The sequence below is a fragment of the Muscardinus avellanarius genome, assembly GCF_963383645.1.
Source record: "Muscardinus avellanarius genome assembly, chromosome: 1".
NCBI classification, from domain to species: Eukaryota; Metazoa; Chordata; class Mammalia; order Rodentia; family Gliridae; genus Muscardinus; species Muscardinus avellanarius.
Window position 1 is genome coordinate 158,187,885 of NC_137786.1, and position 20,385 is coordinate 158,208,269.

The window sequence follows — 20,385 nt, forward strand, 5'->3', positions numbered from 1 at the left end:
ATGTTGTCCTACCAAATAAAGACAAGAGAGCCATTTAAAATGAAGTGAAATGCAACTGGTTCTAGCCAGGCCCAGTGGCATATGCTGTGATCCCAGTACTTGGGAGGATAAGGCAGGAGGATCGCAGGTGTGTGGCCAGCCTCAGCAACTTGGCTAGGCCTTCCACAACATACAGTTTTTGCATAAAATGTGTTTTTTTTTTTTTCTTCACTAAAGCCCAGAAGTGGCAATGGTATGTCTCTTGATCTTCAGGTTTCAAAGTGTCTTTCTCCTCATGTGCCTTGTCTGGGATGGGTTCTGGAATTACTTTCATTTGAAAAGATTGAATGACATAACTGACACAGGAACCAAAAAAACAATTCTGGGACAAGAAAACAAGGTCTATCAGAATGAACAGTCACTAGTCAATAAATTTTTTTCAGGTACATATGGTTTCCTTTTTTGGAAATCATGGGAGAATGGTACAACAGCCAATACTAGGTGGGCATATTTTGGTTGGGATGGTTTGAAATACTGATTTATAACAGATCTAAATTATGTCCACTGGATGCTCCTAGGTCCACAGAAGTAAAGTCACACTGAAAAGGAAATCAGAGGGGACCTGAAGTCCTGGAACAAAAGGAAGACAGGGAGAAACCAAACAAATATTGCAAGCCCTCAGCCACTCTGGGTAAATGACCAAACTCACACACATTCAGGTAAATAATTTCAAATGAACGTAAAACCACATCACTTACTGTGTGGTCTTGCAGCAGTATTTTTTCTGAAGGCATAACCCGGCCAGTCAGAGACACTTGGCTTCCAAAATGCAGACCCCAGGTCTCTAGCTCAAAACGAGCATCTTTGTTTCTGTTGATAGAGGTATTTCAAATAATTCAAGAGTTGGTTTTGTCAAGATTTTGTAATCATTAGAGATGGAGTCATAACTTATTAAGCAGGGGCTGTTTTTTTCTCTTTAGGATTTTTGGCTTTTATTTCTACTCATCCTCTTTTTATCTGTTTAAAAGAATTATGGGACAACTGTGCCCACATGGGAGATTCCGGGATGGGAAAAGGCTTTCAGTGGAGCACGCTGGTTAGAAAAATTAACCTCTGAACAAGGCATACCTGGGTTTAACGTCTACCTCTAACATTTAATAATGTGCAACCTTGAGTAAACTATTAAATCGTCAAAGCTGTGGTTTCCCTAGAGGCAAAATATCGGGATAATAAGGTAGTTATGTCACAGAGTTGATATGAAGATTAAATACTGTAATATAGGGAGAGTGCTTACCACAATGCCTGCCACATGCTTGTGCTTAATTAATTTAGATAGCATTATTCCTACTAACAAACTTATCCAAAAGGAGCTACTTGGAAACCTCTGAATAGGAAAAGGTCTTCTGGGAATATCTGATTAGTTATCTTGGGAGTGGATGGAGAATGAAAAGGGAAGAGATATGAGGATTTAAGTTTTTTCTCTCATTAAACCACTTTCAGTGATTAAGATCCACAGGATAGACAGGTGAGTGAGGAGAGTGTGAGACCTTACTATAAGCAATAATGGCAGTCTGTTTGTTTGTTTGTTTGTTTGTTTTTGCAGGTCTGGGGATGGAACCCAGGGGCATTCTACCTCCGAGGTACAACCCTGCCCTATTTTTTTTTTTAATTCTTTATTTTGAAACCGGGTCTCACTGAGTTGCAGAGGGCCTCACTAAGTAGCTGAGGCTGTCCGCGAACCGCGATCCTCCAGGTCTCAGCCTCCCGAATGCTGGGATTACAAGCGTGCGCCACCACGCCCGGCTCTCCTTTATGTTTATACAGAAGTTTGTTTGTAACTTAGTATGCTTTATCATAGGTTAGGTTTTGCTTCGTGGAAGGATAATATGGATGACCTCTACCAAGCTATAAGTTCCAGCTTAATGGAAGCACTTTGACTTTGTTCCCTACACTTGAGATCCATACTTATGTATCTCTATTAAACCTCCACCTCCAAATTTAGGGAGGTTTGAACCACTGTCATTCCTCAATCGCTCATTATGTCTACCTACTAAGGTTATGTTTTGTCTGGTCTCATTGAATCCTCAGAATTAAATATTATGCTTCAGATTCTGTCTTCCCAAGATGACAGGCTGAGTAAGGTCATTAATGGCTACTAAACAGGGTAAGAGGCGTCACTGAAAGGCGGCAGGTGGACAAGTGAGGGAAACTAATCCACTGCTCAAAGGGGAAAAGCAGAATCTCCTCTCAAATAGGCTCAAGTCAGGAGGGGTGTCCAGGAAAATAAGAAAATGTGCATCCAAAAAATGGAGGCTCTGAAGCCACCGGCATGATAACAGAGACACACATTTGTCATGTGAGAAACCTTTAAATAAGTTACAAAACATGATGTACAATACCATTTGCAAATTATATGCATTTGCAAATATCTGAAAAAATATTCATTCAATTATGATCCATCCATTAAGTATTACTGAGTTACTTCTTTATTTTGCTTATGTGAACTTCCAAATTCCTCCAGGAGGTAACATTATCTCTAACAATGATTTTTTTTTTTTTTTTTTGGTACTGGGGATGAAACCCAGGGGCATTCTACCTTAGAGCTACACCCTCCGCCCTATTTCTTATTCTTTATTTTGACACAGGGTGTCACTGAGTTGCAAAGGGCCTCACTAAGTAGCTGAGGCTGTTCTCAAACTGCAATCCTCCTGTCTCAGCCTCCCAAATGCTGGGATTACAAGTGTGTGCCACCATACCAGGCTAAAAATATGTTTTAAAGAACAGTAACCATTTACCCAGGCATGGAAGCACACATCTGTAATCACAGCTACTCAGGAGAGTAAAGGAAGATCTAGAGTTCAAGGTCAGCCTGGGCAACTTAGTGAGACCTGTCTCAAAATAAAAAATAATAAAAGGACTGAGGGTATAGCTCAGTGGTAGAGTGCTTGCCTAGTATACATGAGGCCCTGGGTTTAATCCCAGTATTGAAAAAAAAAAAAGAAAAATTACCATTTTATAATAATATAAAGCAAGCTACCAATGCAATTTTATTAGTAGCTACATTAAAAAGTAGCCAGGCATGGTGGCACATTTGTAATCCCAGTCTTTGGGAAGCTGAGACAGGAGGATCATGCAGGTTAGAAGCCAGTCTCAGCTTAGTGAGGCGCTCAGCAACTTAGTAAGACATTGTTTCCAAATAAAATATAAAATAAGCCAGGCGTGGTGGCCCAGGCTTGTAATCCCCGCACTTGGGAGGCTGAGACAGGAGGATCGTACAGGTTTGAAGCCAGCCTCAGCTACTTACTGAGGCTTTCAGCAACTTAGTAAGACCCTGTTTCCAAATAAAGTATAAAAAAGGTCTGGGAGTATAGCCCGAAGGTAGAAAGCCTCTGGGTTCCACCCCTAGTACCACCAAAAAATAAATAAATAAATTAAATAAAATAAAATATAAAATAGGTCCGAGAGTATAGCCTGGAGATAGAAGTCCCCTGGTTTCATCCCCAGTGCCACACACACAAAAAAGTTAAAAAGTAACAATTTATTTGTTAGCTACCTATTATTTAGCAAGGCATCAAGCACACACCTGTAATCCCAATACTTGGGAGGCTGAAACAGAAGGATCACAGGTTCATGCCCTGTTTCAAAATAAAAATTAAAATAGGGCTGGTAAGCTGGGAGTGGTGGCGCACGCTTGTAATCCCAGCATTTGGGAGGCTGAGACCAGAGGATCGCTGTTCATGGACAGCCTCAGCTACTTAGTGAGGCCCTCTGCAACTCAGTGAGACCTGGTTTCCAAATAAAGAATAAAAAAATTGGGCAGGGGGTGTTGCTAGGAGGTCAAATGCCCCTGGGTTCCATCCCCAAACCCACAAAAGAAAAATAAATAAAATAAAATAAAATAGGGCTGGAGATGTGGCTTAGAGGTAAAACAACCCTGGGCTCAATCTTCAGAAAAAAAAAAAAAAATATATATATATATATACACATACACATATATATGTGTATATATATTATTTAACCTGATATAGCCAAAATATTAACAATTCTAAGTGTGCTAGCCATGTTTCAAATTCCCAACAGCCACAAGGTTACAATATAAAACAGCACAACTTTGGGAGTTTAGAAAGGAGAACCGGGGAGAAGTTCGATTTTCTCATCTCATTTACGGCTGAAAACTGTCATAAATCCAATGAGCTAAATGAAAGGACAAAGGCATCGCAAGTTTAAAAACTTTATAGGGAGGGAGGAAGAAGGAAATTATCTAACGTTCGTGATGTACATTAACAAATATATCACAGTCAATCACTAAGGCAAACATGAGAAGAAGGGAGGGGGAGGGAATGGGGCCGGAATTGGGTAAGGGCTAATTGGGTGATGTGTGCTTGTATGTCTCCACCATCCTGTACTCCATTAAGATGTATGACTACAATGCACCAATAAAAAGTTTTTTTTTAAAAAAGAACTTTATTTGGGGTTTCCTAAACTCTGTTTAGGACAGAATTAGGACATGAATTAGGACAGAGCACTCCTGACCCTAAATACTGTAGGAGGAATCTGAAGGAGGTTTTGTGGTTTGGGTTTTTTTTTTTAATATTATAACCCTTTTTCTTCACTCAAAAATTAACCCATGCCTCAGTGAACTAAACAGATGAGAGTACAGCGGCCTAGTTGTTGTGGGCTACCCGGTAGCATGGCCTCCCATCTCTTCCCCTCAACCCGCCACACTCAGGCATCTTGACTGAACCTCCAGGCTCTGAACCACAGATTCCAAAAGTGCCTTCCTCTGAATTGACCAATGAAATATTTGCATTGAGAGAGGGAGCACCATACAGATCACTGAAGTCTCACACTCGGCTTAGGCGGGGCCCAGGCTCGGCAAGGTGACCCGGTACCTCTGGATGTTGTCGGCAAGCCTGGCCAGGCGCTGCTGCCGGCCCAAAGGGCTGAGTCGTGTTTCTTCAGCCACAGACTTCATCAGCTGGAAATCAGAGGTGGCCTGCTCAGTCAAGCCTATGAAATGCCAACAAAAACAAGGTGGAGAAACAAACATGTGATATAAGCCTTCCATCTCAAGTATAGCTGAAGCTCTTCCCTTCAAACTGAAATCAGAGTCACCATTGGACAGGACTGTCCCAAAGAAATGCAAGCTACCTATGTCTTTAAAATTTTTCTAGTAGTCATAGTTTTAAAAAAGATAAAATTATGTATTATTAAATATTATGAAATGACATGTCATTTAATTCAATATATTATTTCAAAATGTAATCAATATTAAAAATTAATACTCATCATTTGCTTTTTCTTTTTAACATTAAGTCTTTGAAATCTAGTCTGTATTTCACATGTATTACATATCTCCCTTCAGTTTATCACTAGAGTTAGTCACGTTTCAAGTGTGAGATAAATTCGTGTGTGGCACATGTCTGTAATCCCAGTACTTGGGAGTTTGAGATGAGAAGATCGCAGGTTCATGGCCAGCCTCAACAACTTAGTGAGATCGTGACTTAGTGAGACCTTGTTTCAAAAATAAAAAATAAAACAGGGATGGAGAAATAGCTCAGAAGTGAAAGGCCCTGGATTTAGTCCTCAGTACCATTACATTCATTCATTCATTTATTCCTTCATCCATCCATGTGGCTAGTGACTACCACAGACTATGCAGAGTGACAATATGATACTACAACATGGGATGAGCATCCCTCCCTTTAAAGATTTATCCTATTAATTTTTCTAACTGCAAAATTAACATATATACACACATCATCACTGATTCAAGCAATACAAATTTGTTTTTTTTTTTTTTTTTTTTGGTGGTACTGGGGTTCCTGGAAGCCCTTCTACCTCTGGGCTACACTCCCAGACCTATTTTTATATTTTTATTTAGAAACAGGGTCTCCTAAGCCAGCGCGCGCGGCTGGCTTCGAACCTGCGCGATCCTCCTGTCTCCGCCTCCCAAGCGCGGGGATTACAAGCGTGCGCCACCACGCCCGGCCAAGCAATACAAATTTGTAAAAACTAGAAAGTCCATCTCTCTTAGTCACATGATATTAGTCAAACATTACTAAAAGCACTCGAGAAAATTCAGACTCTACGAGTGAGGATTACCTTCTAGAAGTTCAGGCAAATGTAAGTGAAAGATAATTATGGGAACACTCTAGAAATATACCTGATAAAATCAAAGTCATATTGCTTCATATACTGGTGAGTTTGAAAAACAGCAAAGAACAAGCTGGTTTTAGGAAAATAGAGAGGCTTATTTTACATCAAGTATAATACTTGAGATAAAGGAAACAGATTCCCAAGGGCTCTTCGTCCCCATACTTGTCTTTACCATTGGATAAGTTACTTAGCTTATCCCCCATGAGTTAACCTAATGCTTTTGTACTCAGGTAGCTTAAGGAAGGTCTGCCCACTGCTCAGACTCAGAAGCCTGACAGTAAAAAAACACGAACATTACCTGTTAGAAAGCAGAGCTCAGGTATCAGGTGAACAATCCAAGGCTCAGTGTTGTAATTTCTCTTATTTTTCAACAGAGAAACAAGCATTGGCTGATTTAGGTCAGATAAGGTGATATTATATTGCTGGATGATGAAGATTAGTAAGGGAAAAGTTAATATGAAAACTTAAAAATTATCATCCTTACGTATAAGCAATAAATCTTAAAATGAATATACAGCAAAACTTCAGTGGAGGAGGGAAAAATTTCCCCAAATTTCCTACTCCTTGAAACTTACTTTCTGGGAATTTTTCCAGGACTTTTTATCTGAGGACCAGTTTAATTAATTATCTTTTATGATGCAACACCATTTTTAAAAAAGTCATGACCCTGCCTTAACTGGGTTTCATTCAGATTCAGACTAGCCTCCAGCTGGCTCTACAGGTCCATCAGTGACCCCCTGGGGCTGACTTACAGTGGGTATTTCCACGATTGATGACTGAGGCACCCTGCCCATGCTTAAATAGCTGGTTCTGAACATCCATATTTAATTTCAAAATGTCCATACACAAATTCGAGACAAGGGTTATATAAACTGAGTCAACCTCAGATTTCCCCAAAATGTGTAACATCCAGGATAGTGTGGTATCATAAGGAAGCAGCTCAGAAATCCAGCGAGTGTGAGTTTGACCTCAGCTCTTCCTTTTACTTGGACCATAACACTCACCTTCCCTCACGTATGGAACGAGGATAACAGTAGCCCTGAGGTACTGAAGTGAACCACCCAAAAGGTGTCTGCTTTACAAAGAACCCTCAGTGGCTGTCAGCACATACCCCGCTCCCCTTCCCTTTCTAAACCTGAATTTCAACATTCTCACCTTGCCAAAAGTTTTTTTCCCTCCAATGGCAAAGGTTCCAATAATGTTCATTTCCAGTATAATTTACTCAGTGCTAATGACAGAACTGGAATTATAATTTACAAAACACCTACGCATTATGTGAGGCTGACATCAACATAACTGGGGTGTAAGAGGGAAGCATTTCTATATTTCTGTTATTTAATTTTAGTCATGAAATTTAAAAAATCAGGAATCACATTTTAAAGTGCTGAGTACAACTAATGCTATGGCTAAAAAGCCTGGAGAAGCTTTATCAAAAGAGAGTCTTTATACATGACCACATTAATTCAGTACACACGGCATGCTACCACACTTCAGAAATTACAGTTTATACAAAGATAAAAGGGGCAGAGTCCTTTCTTTACTCTCAACTGTATTATGTACAAAGTGAATCAGAGATACACAAATAATGACAGGCTCTGCACATATTTTTTTATTTAATCTGTGTGTGTGTGTGTGTGTGTGTGTGTGTGTGTGTGTGTATGTGTGTGTGTGTGTATGTAGTACTGGAGATCGAACCCAGGGGAGTTCTACCTCTGAGTTACACCTCCAGCCCCATTTTATTTTTAATTCTGAAAGAGTCTCACTCAGTTGCCAAAGGCCTTGCTAAATTGCTGATGCTAACCTTGAACCTTTGATCTTCCAGTCTCAGCCTCCCAAGTACCACCATACAGGCCCTCATTTAATCCTAACAATCAACCTAGGACATTGGCACTATCATCACCCCTTCACAGATGAAGAAACACTGTGAGGAATTAAGCAACGTTCCTAAGGCTACATACTGGAAACTAGCCCACTCAGGGTTTATTCCTGAACCTTGCTCATTATACCATCCCTGGGTCCCTGGGCTAGTAAACCAGGGCAGCTTTCATGAAGGAGGAACATTCAAAGAAAGGACCTTGAGAAAAATGTGGGAGTGGGAAAGTCCCAGGCAGGAAACAGCTCAAGCAAACTAGGCAAGTTCCATAAAAAGGATGTTTTATTGGCGCACAGCTGAGAACTCCCCCCCAGATGTACTTCCCAGCACAGTTTTAACCTCTCTCCCTTGCCCCAATTTTCTTAGCTTTTAGAATGATTTTTTGTCAGGTGTGGTAGCGCATGTCTGTAATCCTAGTACTCAGGAGGCTGAGACAGAAGGATCACAGATTTGAGACCAGCCCTGGCATCTTAGTGAAACCCGGTTTCAAAATAAAAATAAAATAGGGCTGGTAGTATACACCTGAGTTCAGTTCCCAGTACCTCTCCACACACACATACAGAGATTTTTCATGATAAGATAATGTTTTCCACATGGAAAACTGACTGAATAGTAATTGTAATATACTTTTATTGATGCACTGTATTTATACATCACAATAACGTTCAGAGTAATGGGAACCTACATGCACAACATCACTTGGTATGTTTCCCTCCAAATCCCACCCACTCCCTTTTCTTCCCCATAAAAGCTATTGAGATTGGCATTGACAATTTTGTATATACATAGCATTATTTGCAGTGACTACATAATAATCTAATGTTCCTCTCCTAGAACAGAGGGGAGGACATTCTAAAAGTTGACACAAGTTTCTTTCTTTTTCTCCCTAGTTGTAATATATATGCAGAACACCACATCTCACTACAAAAAAAAGTGAGTGGGAGCTGGGCGTGGTGGTGCACGCTTGTAAACCCTGCGCTTGGGAAGCAGAGACAGGAGGATCGCGCAGGTTCAAAGTCAGCCTTGCTGGCTTAAGAGACCCTGTTTCCAAATAAAATATAAAATAGGTCTGGGAGTGTAGCCTGGAGATAGAAGGGTTCCATCCCCAGTACCACCAAAAAACAAACAAACAAAAGTGAGTGGGATATTACCATGATTCTCTTTTCAGAAAATCACAAGACCTAAAATACATCTGTTCAAGTAAGAACAAATTTAATCATGCAGGAAAGAAACCCAAATGTTTACCCAACTATGGGTTTAATTAACACAAAGCACATTGTATGCACAAGATGCTGTGCCAGGTACTATGCATCCAGGATTCCAAGGGCCATCCCTCATCTGTGAGAAGGACATGCTCTAGAATCAATGAGATGTTTAGAGTTGGTGCTTAGAGAACAGCTGGCTCTTCAGCATCTGGGACAGGAAGCAAAGTGAGAGAGGACATCACAGACAGGTGACACTTGGAGCTACAATATGGTGGGGTGGTGGTACAGAGAGGTAGAGGATGGCTCTATGCAGGTGTCTAGTGAACATGCACGGACCGAGGCCATTTAGTGAATAGATGGGGTAACAGCACCATGTGTGGAAGGAATGCCCAGAGATGAGACTACAGGGTGGGATGAGGTCAAATGCTATAATACTGGAGATGAGTAAAGGGGAGGATGGCAAGGGAGAGCAGGTTCTCCGGCCATTTGCTTGGTGCTCACAGTGTGCAGGCATTGGGCTAAAAGCTCTGTGTGTACTCCTGTCTTGTTCAACGTACACAACATGCACTGCTGTTTGGTTGAATGCTTATACTACCCTATGAACATAAATAAATTTCCTTAACAGTGAGTTTAGTTATCTCCTTCACTAACCTCCATGTTTAGTGATTTGCCCAAAATTACACAACTAGAGCCAAGACCTTCTTATTTCAGAGTCTATGGTGTTAGCCACATTTTTTGGCAGCACTTCAGAAAGATTTCTCTAGGGGCAGCAAGAATGTTGAATCATGTAGGGAGAGAGCTGTGGCAAGACTCAGAAAGGGGGACTATAGTCCTAAACCCAAAGGGAAATCAATGAAAGGCCTGTACTGCAATGGGGATGGGCTGAGGAGGCAGGGACGAGTTCCAGAGGGGATTCAAGGATACAGAACTCAGGCTGGTGAAAAGTGAACGAGGAAGGGGGAGTCAAGATGAAGAATGAAATGATTTCCTAACCAAGATGCAGAATTCCCATTTGCAAATATAATAAATTCAGTTCGAGTTCTGTTAGTCTGAGATGCCTGAAGGATATTCATGCAAATATATTCTGGAAATGCAGAAGAATATGTAATTTGGGAATGAGGGCAAGGCAAAAATACTGCATTTGAACTTTCTCAAAATACAAAGAAAAGCCCCTATGTGACGGAACCATGGTGAATAATGGTCTTTTTGAGGAGGAAATGGAAAAGAAACTTCAAAGGAGGCTGAGACAGAACAAACTGAGACCTAGCAGAGAACCTCAAGGGATGTGACCCAGGAGTCTGAGAAGGAAGAGAGCAGTTCAGGTCATGGGTATCGAGTGTTACTGAAACATACAACTCACTACTGTTAACCACCCTTCAGTTGTAGAACACCAGAACGTATTCCTCCTGACTCTCCCACACCCCCCTCTCCTCCACCTTCCCCAGCTTCTGGATATCTCTGCTTCCACGACTACAGCTGTTTTAGATTCCACATGTGACTGAATCATGCACTATTTCTCTTTCTGTGCCTGGTTTATTTTATTTAACATAGCGATCTCCAAGATACAATATATAAATGTACCAAAACATCACATGGTGTATCTCATAAAGATGTGTAGTCAATTAAAAATAAAATCAAATAAAGTAATTATTGATATGGAAAGGGGAAAAAAAAAAACCCAAAAGCTGCTTAGGATAAAAAGAGCAACTGATTTTGACCTCTGTAGAGCTGTTTCCATGGCAACAGACCTGGCTACCAGACTGCTGACGTTTGAGGAAGGAAGAAATGAAGAAGGGTTTGGAGCTAATATAGACAAGTTTCCAAAGTTAGCTAACAAGGAAAAGAGAGTTTCCCCTGAAGGCAAAGAAAGCCGGAGGGAAGGTTTCTGTTTTCTGTTTTGCTTTGTGTTTTTTAGTACATCTCTACATTCCATAGAAGCGTGTGAGGGTAACTGTGAGAAATGCAAACAAAAGCTTCCCAGGGCAGCGTGAGATTCCATAGTTAATGTTTCTTGAGTATCAGCAGATGTGCAAGGAACCATGCTAACCCTATGTATCTAGAAACAACTAGCTCGAGACATGCCCAGAGAGCCTGAGATCCAGCAGGAAGGACAGACCACTAGTGTCCTGTGGGAGATGCCCTGATGCAGCCAAGCTCAGGAAAGAAAGTGCTGGGAAGAGCACCACAGGGCTTCCTTGACTTGCTGGCTGAGCTGAGTACTGAGGGTGGCCAGTGTGTGGTCATAAAGGGGTGTCCAGGAGAGAAAGCAGCATGTACAAAGATGCACAGGGGAGAAATGGAATCAAGTATCCACAAAGGCCAGTACAATGGAGTAGAGGGAAGGGGCTGGGAATGGTAAGAAATGTGGCTAGAAATCACAAAGTAGCCCAAATCACAAAGGGCCTCAGAAACTCTGCTATGGAGCTGATACTCCTAAGGTAGTAAAGTAGCATGGAAATATTTTAAGCTTGGAAGTGATATAATCAAATATGATTTTTTGGGGGTGGGGAAGAGACTAGGGATTGAATCTAAGGGTGCTCTACCACTGAGTTATATCCCTGACCCTTTTTATTCTTTGATTTTAAGAAAGGATCTTGCTAAGTTGCCCAGACTGGCCTTGAATTTGTGATCCTTTTGCCTAGGCCCCAAGAAGCTTTTAAGGGAGATGATGATAAGATTTTAAGGGATACAATTTTAAGGGGCATTCAGATTCGATTTTAAGGGAGAAAGAAAGAGGTAGGACAGCGAAAGGCAGGATGAGGGGCTCAGCTGAGCCAGGGCTGGTGGGGACAGGGGAGAAGGAACAAGTCAGAGAAGAGTGTGTGAGACCCATTCAGCCCAACAACTCAGGTGACTGGTTGGATTGGAAAGGAATCAGGAGACTCTGAGCTAGAAAACAAGGAGATTTAAGCTGGGCATGGTGGCGCACACTTGTAATCCCAGCGCTTGGGAGGCTGAGACAGGAGGATCGCACAGGTTCGAAGCCAGCCTCTCAGCTACTTAGTGATGCTTTCAGCAACTTAGTGAGACCCTGTTTCCAAATAAAATATAAAATAGGTCTGGGAGTATAGCCTGGAGGTAGAAGGCCTCTGGTTTCCACCCCAGTACCACAAAAAAAGAAAAAAAAGAAAAGAAAACAAGGAGATTTAAAATTAAATCACTCCACTGCCCTTTTTGCTAACATGCCATCCTTCGTACACTCATTCAGGCTTTCTTCACAACCACTCCCTGCACAGAGACAACTCTGAACTACTAGATATGATGGTCAATGGGCTGTTACAGACTTTTAGAAACATTATTACTGGAAAGGCACAAGTATTTATTAGTTTCAAAGAAAAAAACTTTAGGCAGAAATCTAGTCAAAAGCTCACTGTTTCACTTTTTTAATATAATTTATTTTCTCTTCATTTATTTTAAAGACAAAAATTGTGTCAAAAAAAAAAAAACACCAAAAACCAAACAACAACAACGACGAAACACCTTCCTACCTGCTCGTAGTAATCCACATAGGTGATCTCAGAGCCATCGCGCTTCTGAAAGGCATGGGTGGGCCGCACAGACCAGTCGATGTCATCAATGCGATAGGTTTTGTTATTGTATCTGGTAAATGCAAGAAATGTTTATAAAAGTTTTCTGAATCATCTCAGATCAGCAGCTACTTCATCACACTTTTAATTCAAAGTGTAGGATACACACTGGAATGTCAGAAAAAATAAAAGACAGTGACACAGGTATAGTCACTTTTTTTTTTTTAAGATCAGCTTTTACCTTAAGGGATCATTAATTACTTTTTCAGGATACAGGGAGCTTCCTGTATTCCAATGAAAGCCAGGAGAAAGTCACCAAGTCACAACTTGTTTTTTTTTCACTGAGAGACACTCTACCTACAGGTAAATCATTCTTAAGTGTTCAAATGCTGAAAGTATTGTTCGAAACTTTCTCCCTGGCTTCTGGTGTCACTCAAGAGTTTTTGAGCTTCCAAATAGTCTTTCTGGTAAAAAGGGCCAAATAGGTTCATCAACCCATACTTCTGTCACCCTGCTTAACTGCCCATCTAGGGCTAGCCCTGGGCAAAACGACAGAACAAGTTCATCACTCCAAGCTCCTTCTCTCCTTCAGGAGAAGAACCTGGAATGTGTTAGCATGCACCCCACCTGCCTTCAAAACCCCCAAGGCAGGTTTCTCCAGAGCGCTGAGTACCTTACAAGGTAACTCTGAAAGAATGTGATAAATGCCTCAAGATCATGAGGGGAGGGAAGAGGGAGGCCTTCCCATGCCAGCACCTGTGGGATTCAACCAGTTCCACTGCTGTGCTACCCAACCCAGAAAAACACCTGGAAGAGAACAAGGGGAAGACAGACTAGGGGAAGGCTAGTATGTCTCCTTGAAGAAAACTTCCTGGATTAGCAGCAGTAAGCGGTGGGCTTTTTAGTAGTACTCAGGAAGTCATCTGATCTGCCTCTGTTTAATTCAATGTGCATGGTGGGCAAATTCTACATAGATAAAGCTAGAATTCTGCAGAGAAATTAAATGTGCCTTCAGCTAAAACAAACAAACAAACAAACAAAAACTCCAAATCTTATAAAGAAAGTGACACATGAACTTTATTGTCTGCCCTGGAACATGATAAGTTGCCAATAAAGAGATGTCTCTTAAGAAAGCGCTATGGGAGCAGCTGGGGGAATAAATGGAATGGCTCCAATTGAGTGGACGAGGAGAGGCATCAGGGAGATGAGAGCTGGGTATTGTAGAGGTCGAAATTTAAAAGGCATAATTTGAGCCAGGTGTGGAAGTATGTGTCTGTAATCCCAGTACTTGGAAGGTGAGGCAGAGGATCATAGGTTCGAGACTAGCCTCAGCTACTTAGTGAGATCATTGCAAAATAAAAAGGGCTGGGGATGGAGCTCAGAAGTAGATTGTCCCTGGGTTCAATCCCCAGTACTAAAAAATAAAAAATAAAACCTCTTTTAAAAGGCAGAATTTAGCCGGGCGTGGTGGCACACGCTTGTAATCTCAGCATTTGGGAAGCTGAGACAGGAGGATTGCAGTTTGAGGACAGCCTCAGCTACTTAGTGAGGCCCTGTGCAACTCAGTAAGACCCTGTTTCAAAATAAAGAATAAAAATGAGGGCTGGGGGCGTAGCTCGAAGGTAGAATGCCCCTGAGTTCCATCCCCAGTGCTGCAAAAAATAAAAAATTAATTAATTAATTAATTAATTAAAATTTGGAATGAATTTGGAGTGAAGAGTAGGGCAAGGTGGTATAACCTGGGACCACACCAGCTTGGTAAAGTCCAAAATGTGGCATGAGGAAGCCTGAACTGTACACAACTGAGGAGAACCAGGTCTTCCAATCAAGTGGGCAAACTGACCAGACCTATGCTCTGGTCATGTGCGAATGAAACTCCTGCTCCCAAACATGAAAAAGAACCTGCTCTCTAGAGGCAAGTCATTTAGATGTAGACTTTTACCTTGTAAGGACAATGAGCCCCGTCAGCTGCTTTTCACACTCCTGGGTGAAGCTAGATGTGCCTGTTTTGTGGCAGAGGTCAGTCATGAATTCGAGAACAGTTTCATTCCGGAGAACTTTATAACTCACATCAGCACTAAACAGGAGTCTGCTTTCAAAGTGTGACACAGAAATAGCAAACCCAGGCCAAAGGGATATTCTTTACAAACAAAGAAAGATAATAAAAAGTTTAAAAATTAATGTTTAAAATATTATACCAGAAAAGCAACAAAGAGTTTTAAATGATTTTTGTTCTAATTCTCTAGAGAATTAATTTTTAATTAATTAATTTTTTCTTTAGACAGATTTCTTCTAGGCACTGACTGAAAAGCAAAAAATGAGGAGGAAGAGGAAAAAATTCCATTAATTTTAGCTGGAGTGTCTTTAGTATATTCCAATCAGGCCAAGTGTGGTGACACATGCCTGTAATTCCAGTACGTGGGAGGCTGAGACAGGAAGAATCACAGATTCAAAGCCAGCCTCAGCAACTTAGGCCCTTGATAGCTTAGTGTGACCTTGTTCCAAAATAAAAAATAAAAGAGGGCTGGGGTTTTAACTCAAAGGTAGAATGTCCCTGGGTTCAATACCCAGTACATACATATACACACATATGTACACATGCGCATGTGCACACACACACACACACACACACACACACACACACACACTCACTCCTGTAAAGCAGAGTTTCTCAGCCTTGACACTACTGACATCTTGGATTGGATGCTTCTCTGGCAGAGACTGTTCTGTAGCCATAGGATGCTCAGCAGTATCCCTGGCCTTCACCTGGCACAAGGCCAAATACTTCAGCACGATTTTCTATCTTTTATGCACTTCCCCCTTTGTTTACGTATCTATCTTTGAGCTACCAGTTGCCTATCTTGCGCTGACCACAGTATTTTGGAGAGCTGAGGACTAACCAGTTCAATACAGCTGACCACTCTCTCTGCAGCACCAAGTCCCCGGGGTCAGATGAACATTCTGCAAGTGTTCAGAATGGCTCCACAGGTCAGCTGTTTCTCCAACCTCTGTTCACCCAGTGGTTTCATACCAACCACCCTGACCATGCTATCTTCCTTTTGACGAGAACACAGCACTGACTTTTGTTATAACATGATACAGCTGATTCTCCTCTCAGGATTACTTGTTATACACAAAAGATTCTGTTTCAGGATTCTCCCAGAACTGATGATAATAATCATAATCTGGCACAGTAAAACAAGCTTCTGAGCTCCAAGTTCACCTTCACCATTCTATAAAAACAACTTGAAATATAAAAATGTATTACACTTCATATCACAAAGCCTCTCATAGGAGGCATAATGGTATATAATACTACATCATAAATTTGCTGCTCACATGATAATTATTTCAGAGAAACTGAAATCATAAATAAACCTACTTGTGCTGGGGAATTTCCACTGGCTCTGAAGGCTTATAGAAGTTCCGTCCAATTTGGTACATGGACAGCTTTTTTAAGATCCTGCAATTACATATTTTTAGATTTTTGGTAAATACTATTTGATAACAGTGTGATTCTAAGTTTGTACCCATGTTGAACATAATAAAAATATACAAAGTACAGAATTCCTCTAACATTTAGGTACTAAATACACATATGTGCATATAAAAACTATTACTTTGAGAATGATAAAAACAAATTATTTTTATCTGTCTGAGCTTAAAGTGTAGGGATAATATGTGGTCAATTACCAACTACACCTGTTTTCTGTAACATTTCTGTTGGCCATAAGGGTGACGCAAGACTCTTTCAGCCTCTTCCCCGTTTTAAGTGGAGGCTGTTTCTGATGAGGCTGTTCAAGTGCCACCACTTAACCACGCCTGCCTCTTCACCACTAACTTCTGCAACATAACACATCACAGACAAGAGGCTGTCCAGTGTGTGAGAGAAATTTAAGAAGTTCTGCGTCAGAATACAGGAATTTCAACACTGTGGTTTGGGCTACCCAACATAACCAAGCCTCAGCCTCCTTACCTGTAAAATGGTAAATATGTAACAGTGTGCACCTCAGGGTGCTCCAGGGAGGACGGAGGAAGACACCACACAAGTGAAGAAGCTTTGCCACCGGAAACTGCCTTCCCAATGTTACCTGGTCTGAAGCAATCTCCTCTCAAGAATGCGTAAGACTGGCCTGAAGTGCTTTGGGCAGCACTATGCTGAGGCCCGTATACAACAGAAAGGGACTAGATACGACTCTGACCAGAATCAGAAATTGTGCATTTGTGTGGAGAAAGTTCCTTTATTTTCCCCTACTACTGAGCAAAACTCCGGCATCCTGTTCCAGCCTCTCCAAAGGTTGCTGTTGAGCAAAGGGCTGGCATTGGAGAGGTTTGTTTGTTTATTTGTTTGCTTTGTGTTGTGTGGTACTAGGGGTGGAACCCAGGGGCCTTCTACCTCCAAGCTATACCTCCAGACCTATTTTTATATTTTATTTGGAAACAGGCTCTCAGTAAGTTGCTGAGAGACTCACTAAGCTGCCGAGAATGGCTTTGAACCTGTCTCAGCTTCCCAAGTACTGGGATTACAAATGTGCGCCACCACGCCCAGCTGGCCTCAGAGTGTTTTGAGTTGATCATCTTACTGTTTCCCCCCCAACAGCATGCAAAACTGGTCTACATGCTCTAGTGTATCCACTTCTCATTCGGGAAGTTTGCTAAAATTTTGGACTTTCAGACCCCACTTATGAAATTCTGTTGACTAGGTCCAGTGAGAGGCCAGGAAATCCGTGCTGATTAAATTCAACCCATCCCCAAAATGATTCTGGAGATGCATGACCCTGGGAGCAGTGTGAAGAAAACTAGAAAGCTTAGCGATAGGCATCCATCTGCCCCAGGTGTGCGGGCTGAGGGTGGAGTGCACCAAATCAACCAACAGGGAGGACAACTAATCCTTCCGTGACTAAGTCAAGCACAGCGAACTATTAAGTCTGGGGGTGATGGGTGAGAAGGGTTAAAAAAAAGTAAAGAAAACTGCCTGCCTGCAATCCCAGCACTTGGAAGGCTAAGACAAGAGGATCAAAGGTTGAGGCCAGCCTTAGCAACTTAGTAAATACATAAATAAATAAATAAATAAATCTCCAGGGGTTCAATCCCCAGAATCATAAGGAGGTAAAGAAAAGGAAAAGGGTACCCTCTCTGCTACCAGTGTGATGGCAATAACCCTCACATTTCTTGTTTCAACTTGGATACCACTGGATAATTAATGACGATTTATGGCAAGAGGGGCTGTCAATGCTGTATTGCACATTACTGTCCAAGTACATAAAAATTATGTTAAAATTGTCCTAATGATGGGCACTGCTGCTGGCACACTCCCAACAAAATGGCTGATCACATTAATACTCAAGGTGCCATTAGCTGAAAGGTATCATTAGCCCAAATGAAATTCACATTCAAAGTGCCTTACTTTTTGAAGATGATATTGAAAACTTGGATGCACACAGGGGAGCTTGATGGCAGCTCCTTCGTAAGACTGACAGTCATCTTTACAGCCTCACCTCTTTGAGTTTCACTTGACAATTCCATGACCTGGGAAAAGAGGTACTTAAAATACACTCTACACCTGATGCCCAAGTGCACAGAGTGTAGATATTATAAAGTCATCACAATTTAATATACATTAACGAAAACACAACTGCAGGTGTTAGTAGATGAGTAACATAATCTCATCATCACATTAAGTTCAGAGTGGCTTTTTTTCTCTATCTTGCTTATCCTAAAAATGCAACATATTTCTCTACTTTCCAACTTTTTGAGGGAAAAATCAAAGCCAGGCTATGGTTCAAAGACATGATCCAAAGAGAATACCAGAAGAGAGGGTTTTGACTTTTGTCAGGGGGTAGAAGATAAATGGGTCATAAATTACTGAGAGTCTGATAAAAGCTACATTCTTTCGAGAAACCTTACTTATGTATATGCCCCAAGAGTAACAGTGTACCCATTTTCAAGGGGTTCATGAATGCCCAGAAACCTATTAGTGGACGACCCTGCCTGCCAAATTCATAGATTTCAGAGGATAGCCTCTTGAAAGTTAATTCATAAAGGAGAAGAGCAAAGGAGAGGAAGAAAGGAGAGAGGGGTAGACAAGAAGGAAAGAAAAGATGCGAGGAGAGGAGAGAGTGATAGATGCTAGGACAGATTGGAAATCTAATTTAAAAAATGTGAAAGATTTGGATAAATCATTAGGGCTCTTATGCAACCTGAAACAATGTTCTAATGCTAGGAGTGCAGAGTAGGATTCTCTCACAGCCTCCTAACTAAACTGAGAGATTCTTGAACCAGACAAGACTCTGTGCAGGTTTTTGAAATAAAATAATTCACAAATAAATTTATAAATCTCAATCAATGATCAGGGATTTTTCAAAAGGTTAATGAATCAGAAGTCAAGAGAATTAGCACTTAGATATCTGTGCCTACTTTCTATAGTTACAGTGTACTGTAACACTTTTAGACTGAACTAAGAATTTAAGGCAGGAACCTGTCATTACATGGAAACAAAGAAAAACTGGTCTCTTCCTGGGGAAAGGGGTAAAATATTTCATTGAGATGATTTCTTGCCTCTTATAAAATTCTACAGAAATTAGAACAGCTGCAGGAAGAACTCATGGGCATCAGGAAAAGCCTGGTGGTGGGGGAGTGCAGTACTCAAAAGGCTGCAGGTACTTCAGGACAAAGGATTAAGACAACAAAGGATGCTGGGGTGAGGAGTGGGGGGGGGCAGCAGATGGTCTCAGGAACTGCACTTCCCCACAGCCACCTAAGAGCAAAGTCCGCAGTCCTCTCTGCCCCTCCCTCACCAAACACCAACTGCAGCTTAGCTTCCCACATCTGTTACTGGACCCAGGCCAGCTGGTCCCCTGGCTGCTAACCTCAGGGTGAACTTTTCTCCTCCCCCTCCATCCATGATCTAATCAGGCAGCCAATCTTAGTGCATCTACATCAGTCTCTAGTCTCTGGTCTATTTTAGCTGTTTCAAAATCACTACTTACCACAGTGCTTACGTACACATAATTTAGAATTAGAAAGACTCTGTCCACTGCCTGTGTGATTGGGGACCAGTTTCTTCAACTCTCTAAGACTTTCCCCCCATCTCTTAAGTAGGAGTGAGCCCAACTTCATCACAGGGCTGTGACAACTGAATGGGACAGTGCATGGCTCTTACTCCCATCCACAGCGCAAGTCCTCAGGAAGGCTACAAAAGGAGCAGCGCTGTGTGTCTTTGTTCAAGGTCATTCTGCTCAGACTATTCTGTTAGCACTTTGTGAGTCTTCCTCTACTCAGCAGGATGAGAACAGAATAACTGGAACTTATCACAGCTCCCATAAAATTCTCTCATAAAGGCTTCACAGAGAGGTCCACGGAGGACAGGCCCTTTTCTCAGAGGGACATGGAAAGTTCACCTATCTTTGGGGCCCCAACTTCTACATCTTCCTAGTAAAATCTGATTGGTCAAAAGTTTCTAAAACATGCCCTTGCCCCTATAATTGTTCCTTGGCCCCTTCTGCCCAGGAACTTTCTTCTCCCAGTGTCCATTTCACTGATCCAAATCCTACCCAAGAAACTAAGCATAACTCTCTGTCCTGCTAGGGATGACCCTGCCTATGAGCAAGCCCTTTATGTCATTTATGGGAAAGATACTAAA

At 41.5% G+C, this 20,385-nt stretch overlaps 1 protein-coding gene across 1 annotated transcript in view; it reads right to left on the reverse strand.

Moving 5' to 3' along the window:
- LOC308268302 (piwi-like protein 4) overlaps window positions 1-20,385 on the reverse strand; it is a gene marked incomplete at both ends in the record, with an annotated part of 119,366 nt that overhangs the window by 22,799 nt on the left and 76,182 nt on the right. The window contains 7 exons of the mRNA XM_080703449.1: window positions 738-849; window positions 4,872-4,989; window positions 6,437-6,560; window positions 12,705-12,816; window positions 14,686-14,883; window positions 16,126-16,206; window positions 18,151-18,272. Of these exons, the coding sequence (XP_080559575.1) occupies window positions 738-849; window positions 4,872-4,989; window positions 6,437-6,560; window positions 12,705-12,816; window positions 14,686-14,883; window positions 16,126-16,206; window positions 18,151-18,272 (867 nt within the window). The remainder of the gene's footprint in view (window positions 1-737; window positions 850-4,871; window positions 4,990-6,436; window positions 6,561-12,704; window positions 12,817-14,685; window positions 14,884-16,125; window positions 16,207-18,150; window positions 18,273-20,385) is intronic.